This window comes from Bubalus bubalis, chromosome 1 (assembly GCF_019923935.1).
Source record: "Bubalus bubalis isolate 160015118507 breed Murrah chromosome 1, NDDB_SH_1, whole genome shotgun sequence".
NCBI classification, from domain to species: Eukaryota; Metazoa; Chordata; class Mammalia; order Artiodactyla; family Bovidae; genus Bubalus; species Bubalus bubalis.
This window is the reverse complement of record NC_059157.1, coordinates 191,671,694-191,687,550: the sequence shown is the minus strand read 5'-3', so window position 1 is coordinate 191,687,550 and position 15,857 is coordinate 191,671,694. Positions and strand designations below refer to the sequence as shown.

At 45.5% G+C, this 15,857-nt stretch overlaps 1 protein-coding gene across 1 annotated transcript in view; it reads right to left on the bottom strand.

Moving 5' to 3' along the window:
- Positions 1–4,644: 4,644 nt before the first annotated feature.
- The window catches only part of LOC102394422 (chloride intracellular channel protein 6), a 93,221-nt gene continuing 82,008 nt past the window's right edge, over positions 4,645–15,857 (bottom strand). The window contains exons 3-6 of the mRNA XM_045165372.1: positions 14,801–14,926; positions 14,082–14,190; positions 12,748–12,918; positions 4,645–5,023 (exon numbers count right to left, since the gene is read on the bottom strand). Of these exons, the coding sequence (XP_045021307.1) occupies positions 5,006–5,023; positions 12,748–12,918; positions 14,082–14,190; positions 14,801–14,926 (424 nt within the window). The 3' untranslated portion in view covers positions 4,645–5,005. The remainder of the gene's footprint in view (positions 5,024–12,747; positions 12,919–14,081; positions 14,191–14,800; positions 14,927–15,857) is intronic.

The following is a 15,857-nucleotide window of genomic DNA, read 5'->3' as shown; positions in this document are numbered from 1 at the left end:
GGGCTTCCAGAAAAAATTCAGAACTATAACGTGAACAAACATCCTCTAACTGATCCACCTTAAGTAATTTGTGAATTACATGTTCTTAGGGTGATGCACACCTTGGTTCTCTTAACTGTAAAAGAAAGATTGTTTTTTTTTTTTTTTTCTCCAAAGCCTAATAGTGAACCACTGGAGGTGGGGAAGGAGAAATGGGTGGAATGTTGCCAAGAGTGTGTTTCTGGTAAGTGATTGAAGGAGGAGAGGAAGGAGCCTGGACCTCACCTTACAGGTTGTGTGTGTGTGTGCACACGCACATATGTGGGTACATGACTGGGTGAGTGTATGTGACTGTATTGAATGAGTATGCTTGTATGTGTCTATGGGGATGTGTGTGAATGTATTAGTGTGTTTGTGTTGCAGGATGGAGGATCCCTTCCAGGGCCTGAGAGTGGGCTCTCGTTTGCATTTCTGAGTCTAACACTCAGAAGTGAATTGTCCAAAGAGAACACATGTGCTGACTAAGTACGAGATTTTATCGGGAAGGGGTGCTCCAATGGAGAGCAGCAGGATAGGGGGACCCAGGAAAACTGCTCTGCCACATGGCTCACAGACTTGGATTTTATGGTGATAGGATTAGTTTCCGGGTTGTCTTTGGCCAATCATTCTGACTCAGAGTCCTTGCTCATGGCGCACACATTGTTCAGCCAAGATGGACGCCAGCGAAAAGGATTCTGGGAGGTGGTCAGACATGTGGTATCTCCTTTTGACCTTGCCTGAATTCTTCCGATTGGTGGTGTCTTATTAGTTCTGTGTTCCTCACCAGGACCTCCTGTGATAAAATATCTCAAGCAGATGGTTACTGTGGTACCTGGCCAAGGTGGGCGGTTACAGTCAGTGTTTCTCCTAACATTTGAATGTGTGTGAAAGAGTTCTGTGACCATGTTGTCAGTGTGTGTGTGTGTGTGTGTGTGAATGTATGTGAGTGTGTATGTACCTGAGTGTGCATGTATGTAGAATGTGTGTTTGTGTCTGTCTGTCAGGGCTTGGGCATATACTCAATTTCTGGAGATAGTCCCGTAGTTCACAGGTAACCTGTTGAGACCTCTGGTCACAGAAGGTTCAGTCCTGGGCTAAATCCTATCGTTGCATCCCTGTTTGCTGGACCATGTTCAGAACGTACACCTTTGTGGCACTCATATTCTTTTTCAGCCTACACTTGGAGATTCTGTGTTCAGAAGTAAAGCTAATTTTTTTCTGAACTGTCCAGCCTCTAGGGGAACTAGAAGCAAGAACAGAATCTCCTTAGCCCAAGAACCTTCCCAGGATCACCCTCAAAGGAGGGCTGCTCTCACAACTTGTATTTGCATCCCTGGTGACTCAGATAGTAGAGTCTGCCTGCGATGCAGAAGACCTGTGTTTGACCCCTGGGTGGGGAAGATCCCCTGGAGAAGGGAATTGCAGTCCACTCCAGTATTCTTGCCTGGAGAATTCCATGGACAGAAGAGCCTGGCAACCTATAGTCCATGGGGTCACAGAGTTGGACATGACTGAGCGACTAACACACACATATGGTATGTTTGGAAGAACAAATGCATTTTGTTTTAAAAAACCATGCCTGGAGAAGACTTTAAGGCAAGTGAACAACCCTGGAATATTTCTCACCTGCCTGCACACGAACAGCTTTTGAGGGGCCTTCGAAGGGGTGTGCGGGTGGGGTCCCTGAGAGGGGAGAGTGCCAGGAACCAGATTTCCTACAACTATACTTAAAACTGGAGCCATCTGCAAGGCCTATATTTCAGCCACCTGGGCAAGGACAGGTCACTTGTGTTTTTTCAGACCTCTTTAAGGCTCCGTTAAAATGTCTTTGTGGGTCACAATTCTAATACAGATAATTTCTAATTTAACTACTGATAACAAGTCAATCCTAAAGGAAGTCAACCCTGAACATTCATTGGAAGGTCTGATGCTGAAGCTCCAATATTTTGGCCACCTGATTCGAAGAGCTGACTCATTGGAAAAGATCCTGATGCTGGGAAAGACTGAGGCAGGAGAAGGAGGGGACGACAGAGGATGAGATGGTTGGATGGCATCATCAACTCAATGGACATGAGCTTGAGCAAGCTCTGGGAGTTGATGGACAGGGGAGCTTGGTGTGCTGCAGTCTGTGGGGTCATAGATTCAGACATGACTTAGTGACTGAACAACAGCACTACTTTCTAGTTCAAAGTTGCTCTTGCAATTTTACTATTATTATTTCTTTGACCGCACTGCCTGAGGGATGCAGTTGCCCAACCAGGGATGGAATCTGCACTCCCTGCAGTGAAAGCACAGAGTGTTAGTCACTGGACCACCAGGGAAGTCCCACTCTCATCATTTTAAAGGAAGCCCATTTCCATTCACTTTCTCAGCGGGGGTCCCCCTTCTAAAGTTCTGTAAATATTAACTCCTATTCCATCTTATTATTATTACTTTGGCTGTGCTGTGTCTTTGTTGAAGTGCATGGGCTTCTCCAGTTGTGTCACTCAGGTTCAGTAGTTGTGGTGAGTGGGTCTAGTTGCCTGGCAACTTGTGGGATCTTAGCTTCCCAACCAGGGATCAAACCCGTGTCCCCTCTATTGGAAGGCAGACTCTTAACCACTGGACCAGCAGGGAAATCCCATCCTACCTTTATATTTCAAAGAGAAGTGTAATGTAGGGTTATCCCTTGAATGATGTGGGTCAGGGTCATGTTAGTGGTGTGTGTCCTGCGGCAAATTACATCCTGTGACTTACTCCCCATCTTTTCCCATCAGGCAAAGATCGGGTGAAGCAATACACACACACACACACACACACACACACAGAGTCTCAGTGGAAGATGCAAAGTAAAATGAAGAAAAATTAAAGATATTGGTTCCAGATAAATATTTTCATAATTCGTTTAATTTGTAAGGCACAAAGGGTTTATGTAGATTGTTTTAACCTCTAAAAATACAAACTTGGCACTAATAACGTCAGCTAGTCAATTCATTTACTAAGTTTAAATGTAACATGGTCAAACTCATCTTCGGAATCTGACCCCTAAACAGATGTGAAACAGGAATCACGGCGAAACATGGCAGACACAACTTCCTAAAATAAATGGCTAACTAAGCAAGTGGAGAGCTGGGGTTTGGCTGCCCCTGGTTAAACCATAGCATACAGTAGGAGGAAAGAGAAAGTGGCCACCCTTTGAAGTGCTTTGCTCCTCTTAGTAGACACCTTTTTCTAAATCCCAGAAATCTCAGAATGTTAATGCATCTTCCTTTTTTTCCAAATGAATCGCCCAGTGAGCAGGTGTATACTTTTTTCCTAATGAGTTTTTAACATCAATCACATGCTGCCTCCAACTCCACAAGCGAGTTTTCTGGAAGGTGTGTGCCATGTCAAATGGACACCGCCTGGCTGGTGACGCTGGAGCCCTGGGAGTCTAGATGAGCGTGGAAGGAGTCTTCTATTCTGTCCCCCAAGCCTTGAGTAGGAACCCAGCCCCCACACACAGCGGCTGCTATGAGGCTGGCTCAGGAGTGGGGGAGGGGAAGTCAGATGAACCAGAACACTCTTTTGACTCAGTACTTTCCACTTCTCCCCAGCTTGCCTATTTACCAGAACTGCCCAAGAGGAGTCACCAAGAATTTAATCTCCCTGGATTTTCCCTGCCTGACCTCAAAATGACGCTAGAGAGAGCAGAGAAACAGCAGGACCCAGGCTACCCCAACACGACATCATGGTGGAAGAGTTGGGTGTGACACCATCTTAAGAATGGAGATGTGCTTGGTCTATGTTGCAACAGGGGGCAGGGAGTTTCTGCAACACAGATGATGTTCAGAGTCCTCCTGCAGGCGTAGTGTCTGAGAGGGAGGGAGCAAGAGAAGGCTCCCAAAAGGAAGCCAGAAGGAGAAACACAGAAAGGCACTCTCCCCCGTGCTTTCCCTGGAACCAGGGGCAGAGGCATCATGGAGGCAGGAACACAGCTTCCGGTCGAGCTGGGGCCCTCCCACAGTTTCCAGTCCTGCTGGTCTTCGCAGGTCCCTGGTCTCTGTGGACCCTGAGGTTATCCATCCCTCTGAAACTTGGCTACAAGTGCCCTCTTGAGCTCTGTGGTGCCATATCTTTTTGTTTTAGGTCCTCTAGGGCTGACCAACAAGGTCAGCGGGGTGGGGGGGGGGGGGGTGTGTCTCTTCACCAGTCCTTGAAAATAAACTAACACAATACCAGAGGCAGGAAATTATATGTGGTTTGAATGCATATGTGTGAAAGAGTCTGAAGACTTGGAACATACTCACCAATACGTTATCAGCAGTTATCTAAGTGTAGCAAAATTCTAGGTGACTTTTGTCTTTCTTTTTTATACCTTCTGACTTCGTTTCAAATATTAAAACAAGAGAGTATCACTTTGTAATTATAGAAATAATTTTGTTTTAAAAAAGTTAAACTACCATTTTAGAGCAGAAGGCTATGCATGATTATGAAAACTATCACAGAAAAACACATTTTTTTTTAAAATAAAGGAGGTTAATAATAGATAAGGCTTGAATCCAAGCCTTATTTGCTTTGAAACTTAAATGCAAAACTCATGCCCTAAATATCATGGATTACAAGGTCCTGGAATGCCAAAGATATAAATGAGCATAAACCAGACAATTGGAGTGTATAACAACTGGTATTATTCAGATACACAAGTGAGCTGACAAATTACAAGGCTAGGAATCATTTCCTGTTGAGTGGATCATGCTATGGTATCCACATTGCTAAAGTATGAGCATTATTTTGCAAAGGATGGTTACTGGGAAGGAAAGGCAAAGGAGACACTCCATAGTCTAGCTCACACAGCTGAGAAAGGAAACAGAAAACAGTCTGGCTTCACTTCATTCTTTTGGCAACATCTGAATATGAGTGTTCAATCTCCTGGTCAGCAGGACACGTGTTTGTGAATTCATACCGAGCATACACATTGTTCAAGTACCTCCAGATGCCAGTCATTTCAGAAGGAAATTCAAAATCTCTATCTCTTGGCCATGATCTGAAAATGAAGAGGAAACAGTCAGAAAGGGAAAACCCACAAACGTAGGCAGTTACATCAGACAGTCCATTCTTCTGAGGCGTGTAATATCTTCTTTCTCAAGTTCCCATGTCGTCCTACAGCCATTCAAGCTACCCAAATTGCAATATGAGTTTGCAGGGGGCATACTGAGCATGGGACTCAAAACAGAGGTGCTACACAACCATGCCCACCCATTCATCACAGATAGTCCTCGTGACCCACTGGCATGAATTTGCTTTATTGTCTAGTCGCTCAGTCATGTCCAGCTCTTTTGTGACCCCATGGACTGTAGCCCACCAGGCTCCTCTGTCCATGAGATTTCCCTGGCAATAATACTGGAGTGGGCCACTATTTCCTTCCCCAGGGGATCTTCTTTACCCAAGGATTGAACCCAAATCTCCTGTGCAGATTCTTTACCATCTGAGCCACCAGGGAAGCCCTGAGCTTGCTCTGTAATCTGGTGGATTTCTCTTTGCCATTCTAGTAGTTTTCGCTCCCTGTCTTCTGCTGCTGGGTTATTTGGTGCCTAAAGATTCAGATGGCTCAGATGGTAAGGAGTCTGCCTGCAATTCAGGAGACCTTGGTTCAATTCCTGGGTCAGGAAGATCCCCTGGAGAAAGACATGACAACTCACTCCAGTATTCTTGCCTAGAGAATCCCATAAGCAGAGGAGACAATCCATGGGATCCAGGTGTTGGAGAAGACTCTTAAGAGTCCCTTGGACTGCAAGGAGATCCAACCAGTCCATTCTGAAGGAGATCAGCCCTGGGATTTCTTTGGAAGGAATGATGCTAAAGCTGAAACTCCAGGACTTTGGCCACCTCATGCAAAGAGTTGACTCATTGGAAAAGACTCTGATGCTGGGAGGGATTGGGGGCAGGAGGAGAAGGGGACGACAGAGGATGAGATGGCTGGATGGCATCACTGACTCGATGGACGTGAGTCTCAGTGAACTCTGGGAGTTGGTGTTGGACAGGGAGGCCTGGCGTGCTGCGATTCATGGGGTCGCAAAGAATCGGACATGACTGAGCGACTGATCTGATCTGATCTGAAGTGACTAACACTTTCATTTTCAAAGGTTCAGGCTGGATCTTTAGTTTAGATTGTGCCAGGATCACTTTGAAGTGCCCTCTTTTTCCTATTTGCTGAACTTCACCTCCTGAAACCCCAAGTACCTGGGTATGTTACACCTGTGGATTTCCATCATTCTGCCCCTGAAAGGATCATTTCACTGTGGGTCTACTGTGTGCAGAGAGCAGATTCATGAACTGAAAAATCCTTATTCTCAAGGAAACATTGGATGTCTTCCCAGGTGCCTCAGAGGTTAAAGCATCTGCCTGCAATGTGGGAGACCTGGGTTCGATCCCTGGGTCAGGAAGATCCCCTGGAGAAGGAAATGGCAACCCGCTCCAGTATTCTTGCCTGGAGAATCCCATGGATGGAGGAACCTGGTGGGCTACAGTCCACGGGGTCGCAAAGAGTCGGACACGACTGAGCGACTTCACTTACTTACTTAAGGATGGGGTAGCTAAGAATGGATATCATGAAAACAGTGGTGTGAGATGTCTCCTCTGGCTGGAGGGTATCACTGGGAATTCATCACAAAGGAGGGTATATACTCTTGTAGATGGTATGAGTTCCCCAGGGTTGCCTTAACAAAGTACTACAACCGTGGGTGGCTTGAAACAACAGAAATGTCTTCTCCCACACTCCTGGAGGCCCAGAGTCCAAGATCACAGTGTCAGCAGGGCCGGGCTCCCTCTGAAGCCTCTGGGGAAGGATCCGTTCCAGGTCCCTCCCTGTTTCTGGCTCATGGGAGCACAAGTCCAGTCTCCCCCTGGCACTTTCCCTGTGTTGGTGTCTCTGGATCCAAATTCCCTTTTATAAGAACATCTGTCATGTTGGATTAGGGGCCTGTTCAGTTCAGTTCAGTCGCTCGGTCGTGTCCGACTCTTTGTGACCCCATGAATCGCAGCACGCCAGGCCTCCCTGTCCAACACCAACTCCCGGAGTTCACTCAGACTCATGTCCATCGAGTCAGTGATGCCATCCAGCCATCTCATCCTCTGTCATCCCCTTCTCCTCCTGCCCCCAATCCCTCCCAGCATCAGAGTCTTTTCCAATGAGTCAACTCTTTGCATGAGGTGGCCAAAGTCCTGGAGTTTCAGCTTTAGCATCATTCCTTCCAAAGAAATCCCAGGGCTGATGTCCTTCAGAATGGACTGGTTGGATCTCCTTGCAATCCAAGGGACTCTCAAGAGTCTTCTCCAACATCACAGTTCAAAAGCATCAATTCTTCAGCGGTCAGCCTTCTTCACAATCCAACTCTCACATCCATACATGACCACTAGAAAAACCATAGCCTTGACTAGACGGACCTTTGCTGGCAAAGTAATGTCTCTGCTTTTGAATATGCTATCTAGGTTGGTCATAACTTTCCTTCCAACTAGTAAGTGTCTTTTAATTTCATGGTTGCAGTCACCATCTGCAGTGATTTTGGAGCCCAAAAAATAAAGTCTGACACTGTTTCCACTGTTTCCCCATCTATTTCCCATGAAGTGATGGGACCGGATGCCATGATCTTCATTTTCTGGATGTTGAGCTTTAAGCCAACTTTTTCACTCTCCTCTTTCACCTTCATCAAGAGGCTTTTTAGTTCCTCTTCACTTTCTGCCATAAGGGTGGTGTCATCTGCATATCTGAGGTTACTCATATTTCTCCTGGCAATCTTGATTCCAGCTTGTGCTTCTTCCAGCCCAGCGTTTCTCATGATGTACTCTGCATATAAGTTAAATAAACAGGGTGACAATATACAGCCTTGACATACTCCTTTTCCTATTTGGAACCAGTCTGTTGTTCCATGTCCAGTTCTAACTGTTGCTTCCTGACCTGCATACAGATTTCTCAAGAGGCAGGTCAGGTGGTCTGGTATTCCCATCTCTTTCAGAATTTTCCACAGTTTATTGTGATCCACACAGTCAAAGGCTTTGGCATAGTCAATAAAGCAGAAATAGATGTTTTTCTGGAACTCTCTTGCTTTTTCCATGATCCAGCAGATGTTGGCAATTTGATCTCTGGTTCCTCTGCCTTTTCTAAAACCAGTTTGAACATCAGGAAGTTCACGGTTCACATATTGCTGAAGCCTGGCTTGGAGAATTTTGAGCATTACTTTACTAGCCATTTACTAGTTCATTACATGAACCAGCCATAGGTATACATATATCCCCTCCCTTTTGAACCTCCCTCCCATCTCCCTCCCTATCTCACTCCTCTGGGTTGATATAGAGCCCCTGTTTGAGTTTCCTGAGCCACACAGCAAATTCCCGATGGCTATCTAATTTACATACAGTAATGTAAGTTTCCATGTTACTCTCTCCATACATCTCACCCTCTCCTCCTCTCTCCCTTGTCCATAAGTCTATTCTCTATGTCTGTTTCTCCACTGCTGCCCTGTAAATAAATTCTTCAGTACCATTTTTCTAGATTCTGTATATATGCATTAGAATATGATATTTATCTCTCTTCCTGACTTACTTCACTCTGTATAATAGGTTCTAGGTTCATCCACCTCATTAGAATGACTCAAATGTGTTCCTTTTTATGGTTGAGTAATTTTCCATTGTGTATATATACCACAACTTCTTTATCCATTCATCTGTCGATGGACAGCTAGGTTGCTTCCATGTTCTAGCTATTGTAAATAGTGCTGCAATGAACAATGGGATACATGTGTTTTTTTAAATTTTGGTTTCCTCAGGGTATATGTCTAGGAGTGGGATTGCTGGGTCATATGGTGGTTTTATTCCTAGTTTTTTAAGGAATCTCCTTACCATCTTCCATAGTGGCTGTATCAATTTGAATTCTCACCAACAGTGCAAGAGTGTTCCCTTTTGTCCATACCCTCTCCAGTATTTATTGTTTGTAGACTTTTTGGTAAGGGCCATTCTGACTGGTGTGAGGTGATATCTCATTGTGGTTTTGATTTGCATTTCTCTAATAATGAGAGATGTTGAGCATCTTTTCATGTTTGTTTGTTAGCCATCTGTATGTCTTCTTTGGAGAAATGTCTGTTTAGGTCTTTTCCCCACTTTTTGACTGGGTTGTTTGTTTTTCTGTCATTGAGTTGTATGAGCTGCTTGTATATTTTGGAAATTAATCCTTTGTCAGTTGTTTCATTTGCTATTATTTTCTCCCATTCTGAGGGCTGTCTTTTCACCTTGCTTTTAGTTTCCTTTGCTGTGCAAAAGCTTTTTAAGTTTAATCAGGTCCCACTTGTTTACTTTTGTTTTTATTTCTGATACTCTAGGAGGTGGGTCATAGAGGATCTTGCTTTGATTTATGTCATCACCATGCCAGTATACTTGCCTGGAGAATTCCATGGACAGGGGAGCCTGGCAGGCTATAGTCCAGGGGGTTGCAAAGAGTCAAACATGACCGAGCAACCAACACTTTCACCTCACTGTAGAGACATATGAGGCTAGTCTGAATTTCTCTGTCGTGTAGATGGCCTTACCTTTTATTATTATTACTATTATCATTATCATCTGGGCATGCAAAGGGTTCTTTTTTATTGTCAAAATTCAGTAATTTACCAGTTATATCATACATAGTGTGTTGACTGCTCAGGACAATATTTTTCTAAACATGGATTGCTATTTAAAGTAATAGCAGATCATCATCCTTTAGTTCATCCTTTAGTTCATTCAGATCATCCTTTAGTTCAAAACACTTTACCTTTGAGTCTGCTTTTTCCTCTTTTTTTCTTTCTTGTTCTCTTGTTCCTGATTATGTGCACCTGGATTCTCTCTAATCACCTTTACCTCTTGCTTCTTCTCCATTCAATTTGAGAGAATTTCCTCAGGCTGTCCTAAAAATCCTTGATGAATTTCTGCAAAGTCATATTCTACCTCTTGCTACTCCTAATACAACTTCTAAACAATTTCTGAAATTGCTTTGCTTTTAAGTTTTTTTTTTTTCAGTTCTACCAGTTTCATTTTCATCCTCTTTGCAAGATAATATTTTTTGACACTTTGTGACTTGTCTTTGATTCGTTTCTCCAAAGGTTTGTTTGCTATGCTGAGTAGCTCAGTCATGTCCAACTCTTTTGAGATCCCATGGACTAGAGCCCACCAGGCTCCTCTGTCCATGGTATTTTTCACCCAAGAATACTGGAGTGGGTTGCTATTTCCTACTTCAGGGCATCTTCCCAACAAGGGATCAAACCCATGTCCCCTGTGTCTTCTGCCTTGCAGGTGGGTTTTTTACCCACTAAGCCATCAGGGAAGGAATCATGTTCTCTTTCATTTTTTTGAGGCTGTAGAGAAGCATCTGTCTGAAAAGTTCTTTGGTTTACTGGACCAATCTTAACCAGAGAGGTGTTTCTCATATGCCTTTTTCTCTTCTGTTCTATTTAACCCTTCCCCTTCTTCTTTGTGATCATCTCTATCCACATAGAGGTCCCATTTGGATTCCTTTTGGTTACTAAACATCTTTTAATGGGCAGACCCGTTGGACTTACTATTTGCTTAAAAACAAGGTGGAGAGCATTGGGAGTAAGGCCAGGCAGCAGGAAGACCAATTTGGATATTTATTCTCAAACACCTGCTCATCAAGGGCCTTCCCTGGTGGCTCAAATGGTAAAGAATCTTCCTGCAATGCAGAAGACCCAGGTTCAACCCCTGGTCAGGAAGATCCCCTGGAGAAGGACATGATAGCCCACTCTAGTGTTCTTGCCTGGAGAATTCCATGGATTAGAGGAGCCTGGTGGGCTAGAGTCCATGAGTCACAGAGTCAGACACAACTGAGCGACTAACCCTTTAACTTTTCCACCTGCTAATCAAACACTGCTCTATACTCTGCCCCAGGGACACATGAGGGTCAAGGTCAAAGTCAGGGTTAGTGCCTCCTCCACTCTGAGGATTAGGAGGAGATCGCTGTGGCTAAAAGTGATGCTGAGGTCATCTACAGTCTCTCTTCTGAGTGATTCCGAGCTTATTTCTTTTCTCTGCTCAGCAGTCACAAAGCAGAATGCCTCTTTCCTTCTCTCCTCCCCTCTACCTCCCCTCCCTGTTCCTTTGGGTCAGAGGACAGTGGCAGAACACACAGGTGGCACCTCTGAACAGTTTCACCTTCAGTTCTGCCTCCACAGTGATCTCATCTCTGTAAAGCTGGTCCCTGCCTCTCTTGGCCCACTCCACGCACTGTCCTCAAACGAAGAAGCCTGGCATGCTGCAGTCCATGGGGTTGCAAAGAGTTGGACACAACTGAGTGACTGAACTGAACTAAAATGCCAAATAAATGCATTATTAGAACAAAAGGTCCTTGACTTGTATTTCCCTATGTCTTCTCTCCCATCACCCTATCCTTATACCAAGGACGTAGTTCTGGACCTGGTATGATCTGAATAATAAGGATGCCTCCGAACAAGGGTTGGGCTTCTTCTTGGGGAATCTAGGGACACTGAGGACCAAGGGCATACCAACAGTGATAATGATACAACAACTAACAGCTGTGAGGGACAGCCAGACTGGGGCACTTCAGAGAGCAGCCATAACTAAGGAGTCCAAGGGTGGGGTCATCTGCTTTTGAATTTCAGAGTCACCCCCATAAATTCTGATTATATACATCAGGGGCTGAATTGAGGGGTTTACATTTCTAACAGGGCTTCCCTGGTGGCTCAGCAATAAAGAAGCCATCTGCATTGCAGGAAATGTGGATTCAATCCCTGGGTTAGGAAGATCCCCTGGAGGAGGGCATGGTAACCCACTCCAGTAACCTTGTTGGGAAAATCCCATGGACAGAGGAGTCTGGGGAGCTGTAGTCCATGGGGTCGCAAAGAGTCAGAGACAACTGGAGCCCCTGAGCAGGAACATTTTCTAAATTAGTAGGCACAATTTTTATGCCTACTAATGTTGTAGAACCACTGGTCTAGGGAATCTTTAAACCCTAATTATACATGGCCAGCGACTTTTATTTCATGTTCGATTACCTGGGAAAACAGGCTGCCATACGTGGTCCAGCCAAGGAGCTGTGAGCTGCTCGCCAGCTGTAAGGGTTCTGTGTTAAGAGCCAACCTCCTCCCTTATCCCAGGGTTAGGCTTACTCTTCCCATCATCAACAAGTGACTGAGTTCACTTCTTTCCCCCAAGGTTGGCTCAGTTTTTTTGGTTGTTGTTTTTGCTTTTGGACTGCACTGCTCAGCTTGCAGGATCTTAGTTGCCCACCCAGGGATTGAACCCAGGCCACCCCAGCAAAAGTGCTGAGTCCCAACCACTGGACCACCATCAGGGAATTTCCCAAGTTCACATTTTAATCCTTGCAGATTCCAAACACCATCTCCCAGCCTGGAGTGTGAAACACCAGCTATAATCAATATATTCCCTCAAGTTGCTTTCACATAGCTTGTCTTTAGGCTGTGGCGGTTGAGACTGGAAAAGAGAAGCTGTGAGGATGGAGGGATGAGAGCCAAGCTCTCAGATACTTTATGAGAACCTCCAAGGAACATCTGAGAATAGCATCCACAGATCTCAAACCTGGGGCTTGGCTGCCACAAACAGAAACGAGCTAGACTTTTAAATTCAAGAAACCCTGTTTTAGATTGTCTTGGCAAAACAAAACAAAACAAAACAAAAATACAAGTCAAAACAAAATGAAACAAAGCCCCATTCATATATTCAGCACCCGAGGTACAAGGAAGGACAAACCTTAATAATGTGGAGCTTGGGTAAGAGGTTGCAGTCAGCCATCATGAGCTCATTGCCATCCAGGAACTTCCTTCCAGAAACAGCAGCTTCCTCGGTGCTGTGGGCATCTACCTCATCAGGCAGGGGGCTGTTCAGATAACTACCCAGTTTCTTCAGGCCTTTAACAGGTTCCTTTCATAAACTAAAATGGGAAAGCAGAAAACAACTAAGATGAGCCATGAAAGTCCATGTCTCCTCTGTCTTTGTTATTGTTCAGTCGCTCTGTCATGTCTGACTCTTTATGACCTCGTGGACTGCAGCGCGCCAGGCTTCCCTGTCTTTCACCATCTCCCAGAGCTTGCTCAAACTCATGTCCATTGGGTCGATGATGCCATCCAACATCTCATCTTCTGTCATCCCCTTCTCCTCCTGCCCTTCTCTCTCTAGATACCAAAAAAAAGAAAAGGAATTTGTCCCTTCCCTCCTGAGACATGGCCAGTGAGTGTTAAGAGAGTCAGGAAGGAGACAGGTGGGTTTATGAGATCTAAATAAAAGATTCACTTCTCCTTGGAAAATAATTCTACTGTCTACACAACACTGCTGTTTCTAGAACTCATTCATTTATTCAAAAATCTATATGGAGAAACTTTCATGGTGGGCATCACTGACTCAATGGACATGAGTTTGGGTAAACTCAGGAGTTGGTGATGGACAGGAAGGCCTGGCGTGCTGCAACCCATGGGGTCGCAAAGAGTCAGATGTGACTGAGTGACTGAACTGAACTGAATGGTTAAGGCTTGTGCTTTCCAGGTGGGATGGGGTGGGAGGTAGGAGGGAGGCTCAAGAGGGAGGGTCGGGTGTATGCCTATGGCTGATCTATGTTGATGTATGGCAAAAACCAACACAATATGGTACCGCAATTATATTCCAACTAAAAATAAATAAACTAAAAAAGACTTTGCATTTCCAATTCAGAGTCAGGAAACTTAGATCCCACATGCCACACAATGTAACCAAAATATTTTTTTTAATTAAAAATTAAAAAAAATCTTTGTGGAAATCACATAATGAAGGAAGCACCAACAGAAGGTTCATTCACCCTGAATTCCATGGGAGAGCAAGGAATCACTGGTGGTGATGATTTTCTCCTAAAAATGTCCTTTTCCGGACAATCTCTAGAAAAGCACTCAGTCCCTGAAACCCATGTGCAGGCTCAGAGTGGGAGGTACTTTTTCCTTATTTCTATACACAGGTCCCTCCGCACTGTGCAGTGAGTCAGAATTCCCCACATCTTATGAGAAGCCACACCAGAGGGGGAATGGAGGTCCATGGAGAAACAGGAAGATGGGAGGGACTCTCTCATTTGCATCCTTCTTGGTGTTTTTTATAAATGCTGAGAACTTGGCAAACACGTCATTTCTGGCAGAGTTAGATTCAGGGTGTTGGGTCCCCAGCTTAGGGTACCTTGAAAAGTTCAAAGCGAGAGTATCACAGATCAGCAATGTTTGAGTTAGGAGAATACAAAGCGGGAAGGGAAGAAATGACTTTCTCTGAGCAGATATAAAAATGAAAACTGCTCCTTAAATGTTTTCCTAATCTTTCCATCTTGAAAGTTGGGAGCAACACCATCCAGGAGTAAAGCACTGGATGGACCGTTCTCATCCTGGGACGGAGGGCCCCCTAGCCTTGCTGGTCTTTGTTCTCTCCCTCCTGAAATAAAGATGATGAACTAGAGGGTTCCCTTAAGGCCCACTCTGCTGCAATGCTGAGTGTAACACATGCTCCCAACAGGCCAGCAGAAACAGGCCACCCACTTGACATTGGCCCGCTTCCTCCCCGCTTCCTGCCATCAAACCCTAATTGCCAAATGGCAGGTGCAGAGCAGCGAAATCCCAGCCACCTAGACTCAGGGCTTCTAATCTCACTGCATTTCCTGTGGCACACCACAGGTACAGCTCAGGAGGTAAGCGCCATGGCCACAGAAAGCCAACACACAGTGTTGGAGCTTTAGAAGTGTCTGTGAACGGGGAAAAGTGACAACCAAGTTGCCAACACTGGTTTTGATGAGGCCCACCTTGGGGGAGCCAGTTTCTCCTCTAAGAACTCCTCGATCTTACTAACGTCTGTCTTGACTTTACCATCAAAAGTCGTGAAAGGTGGGTTGGTGCCAGGAGCCAAGTTCTGCAGGTCCATGGGCTTCCTGGGCAGGGGGAAGGGCAGTGCCAGGGTTGGGATCATTGCCAAGGCTTAACCATGTGCTCCCCACCCATCCACACATACACACACCAGGGGAAGAGAAACCACCCTTGAGAATTTCAAAGGCAACTGGGAGTTTACAAACTGTCCTACTAGCAAGGAAAGTGTGGCCCTTTATCTGGAGACAGGGCTGAAAAGTTAACCCTCCCCAGTGTTATCAGCCAGGAGCGGGGCTCAGGCAGGCTCTGCAGAGGGTCACGGCTGACCAGTCACTGGGCAGGCAGCCTCCTCCCAGTGCCCCTCCTCCTCCTCCTTCTGGGTTACCTCTGACCCCATCCTGTAATGACTTCGTGGCCCATGTACGCCCTCTCCAATCCAGGGTCCTGACCCACGGTGAACATGCCCATGACAGAGCCCATGGGTCCTAGGAGTGTGCATGCGTGTGCCTGTGTGTTTCTGTCTCTATGTCTCTGTCTGTGTGTGTCTGTATGTTTGTGTTTGTATGTCTGTGTGTATGAGCATCTCCATTTCTGTGTGTGTGTGTGTGCATGGGCGCATGCCTATGTGTCTGTGTTTCTGTGTGTCTGTCTCTGTGTGTCTCTGTCTGAGTGTGTCTATGTGTGTGTCTGTGTTTGTGTCTGTATTTGGGTCTATGTATGCACCTGTGTCTGTATGTCTGTGTGTGTGTCTCCATCTCTGTGTGTATGCATGTGTGTGTGTGTACACACACGCCTGTGTGTCTGTGTCTCTCAGTGCCTCTGTGCGTGTCTGCCTCTATGTGTCTCCATCTGTGTGTGTGTACGTGTGTGTATGTGTCTGTGTATGCACCTGTGTCTGTATGTCTATGTGTATGGGTGTCTCCATCTCTGTGTGTGCATACGTGCGCCTGTGTGTCTGTGTCTCTCTGTGCCTCTGTGCATGTCTGTCTGAGTGTG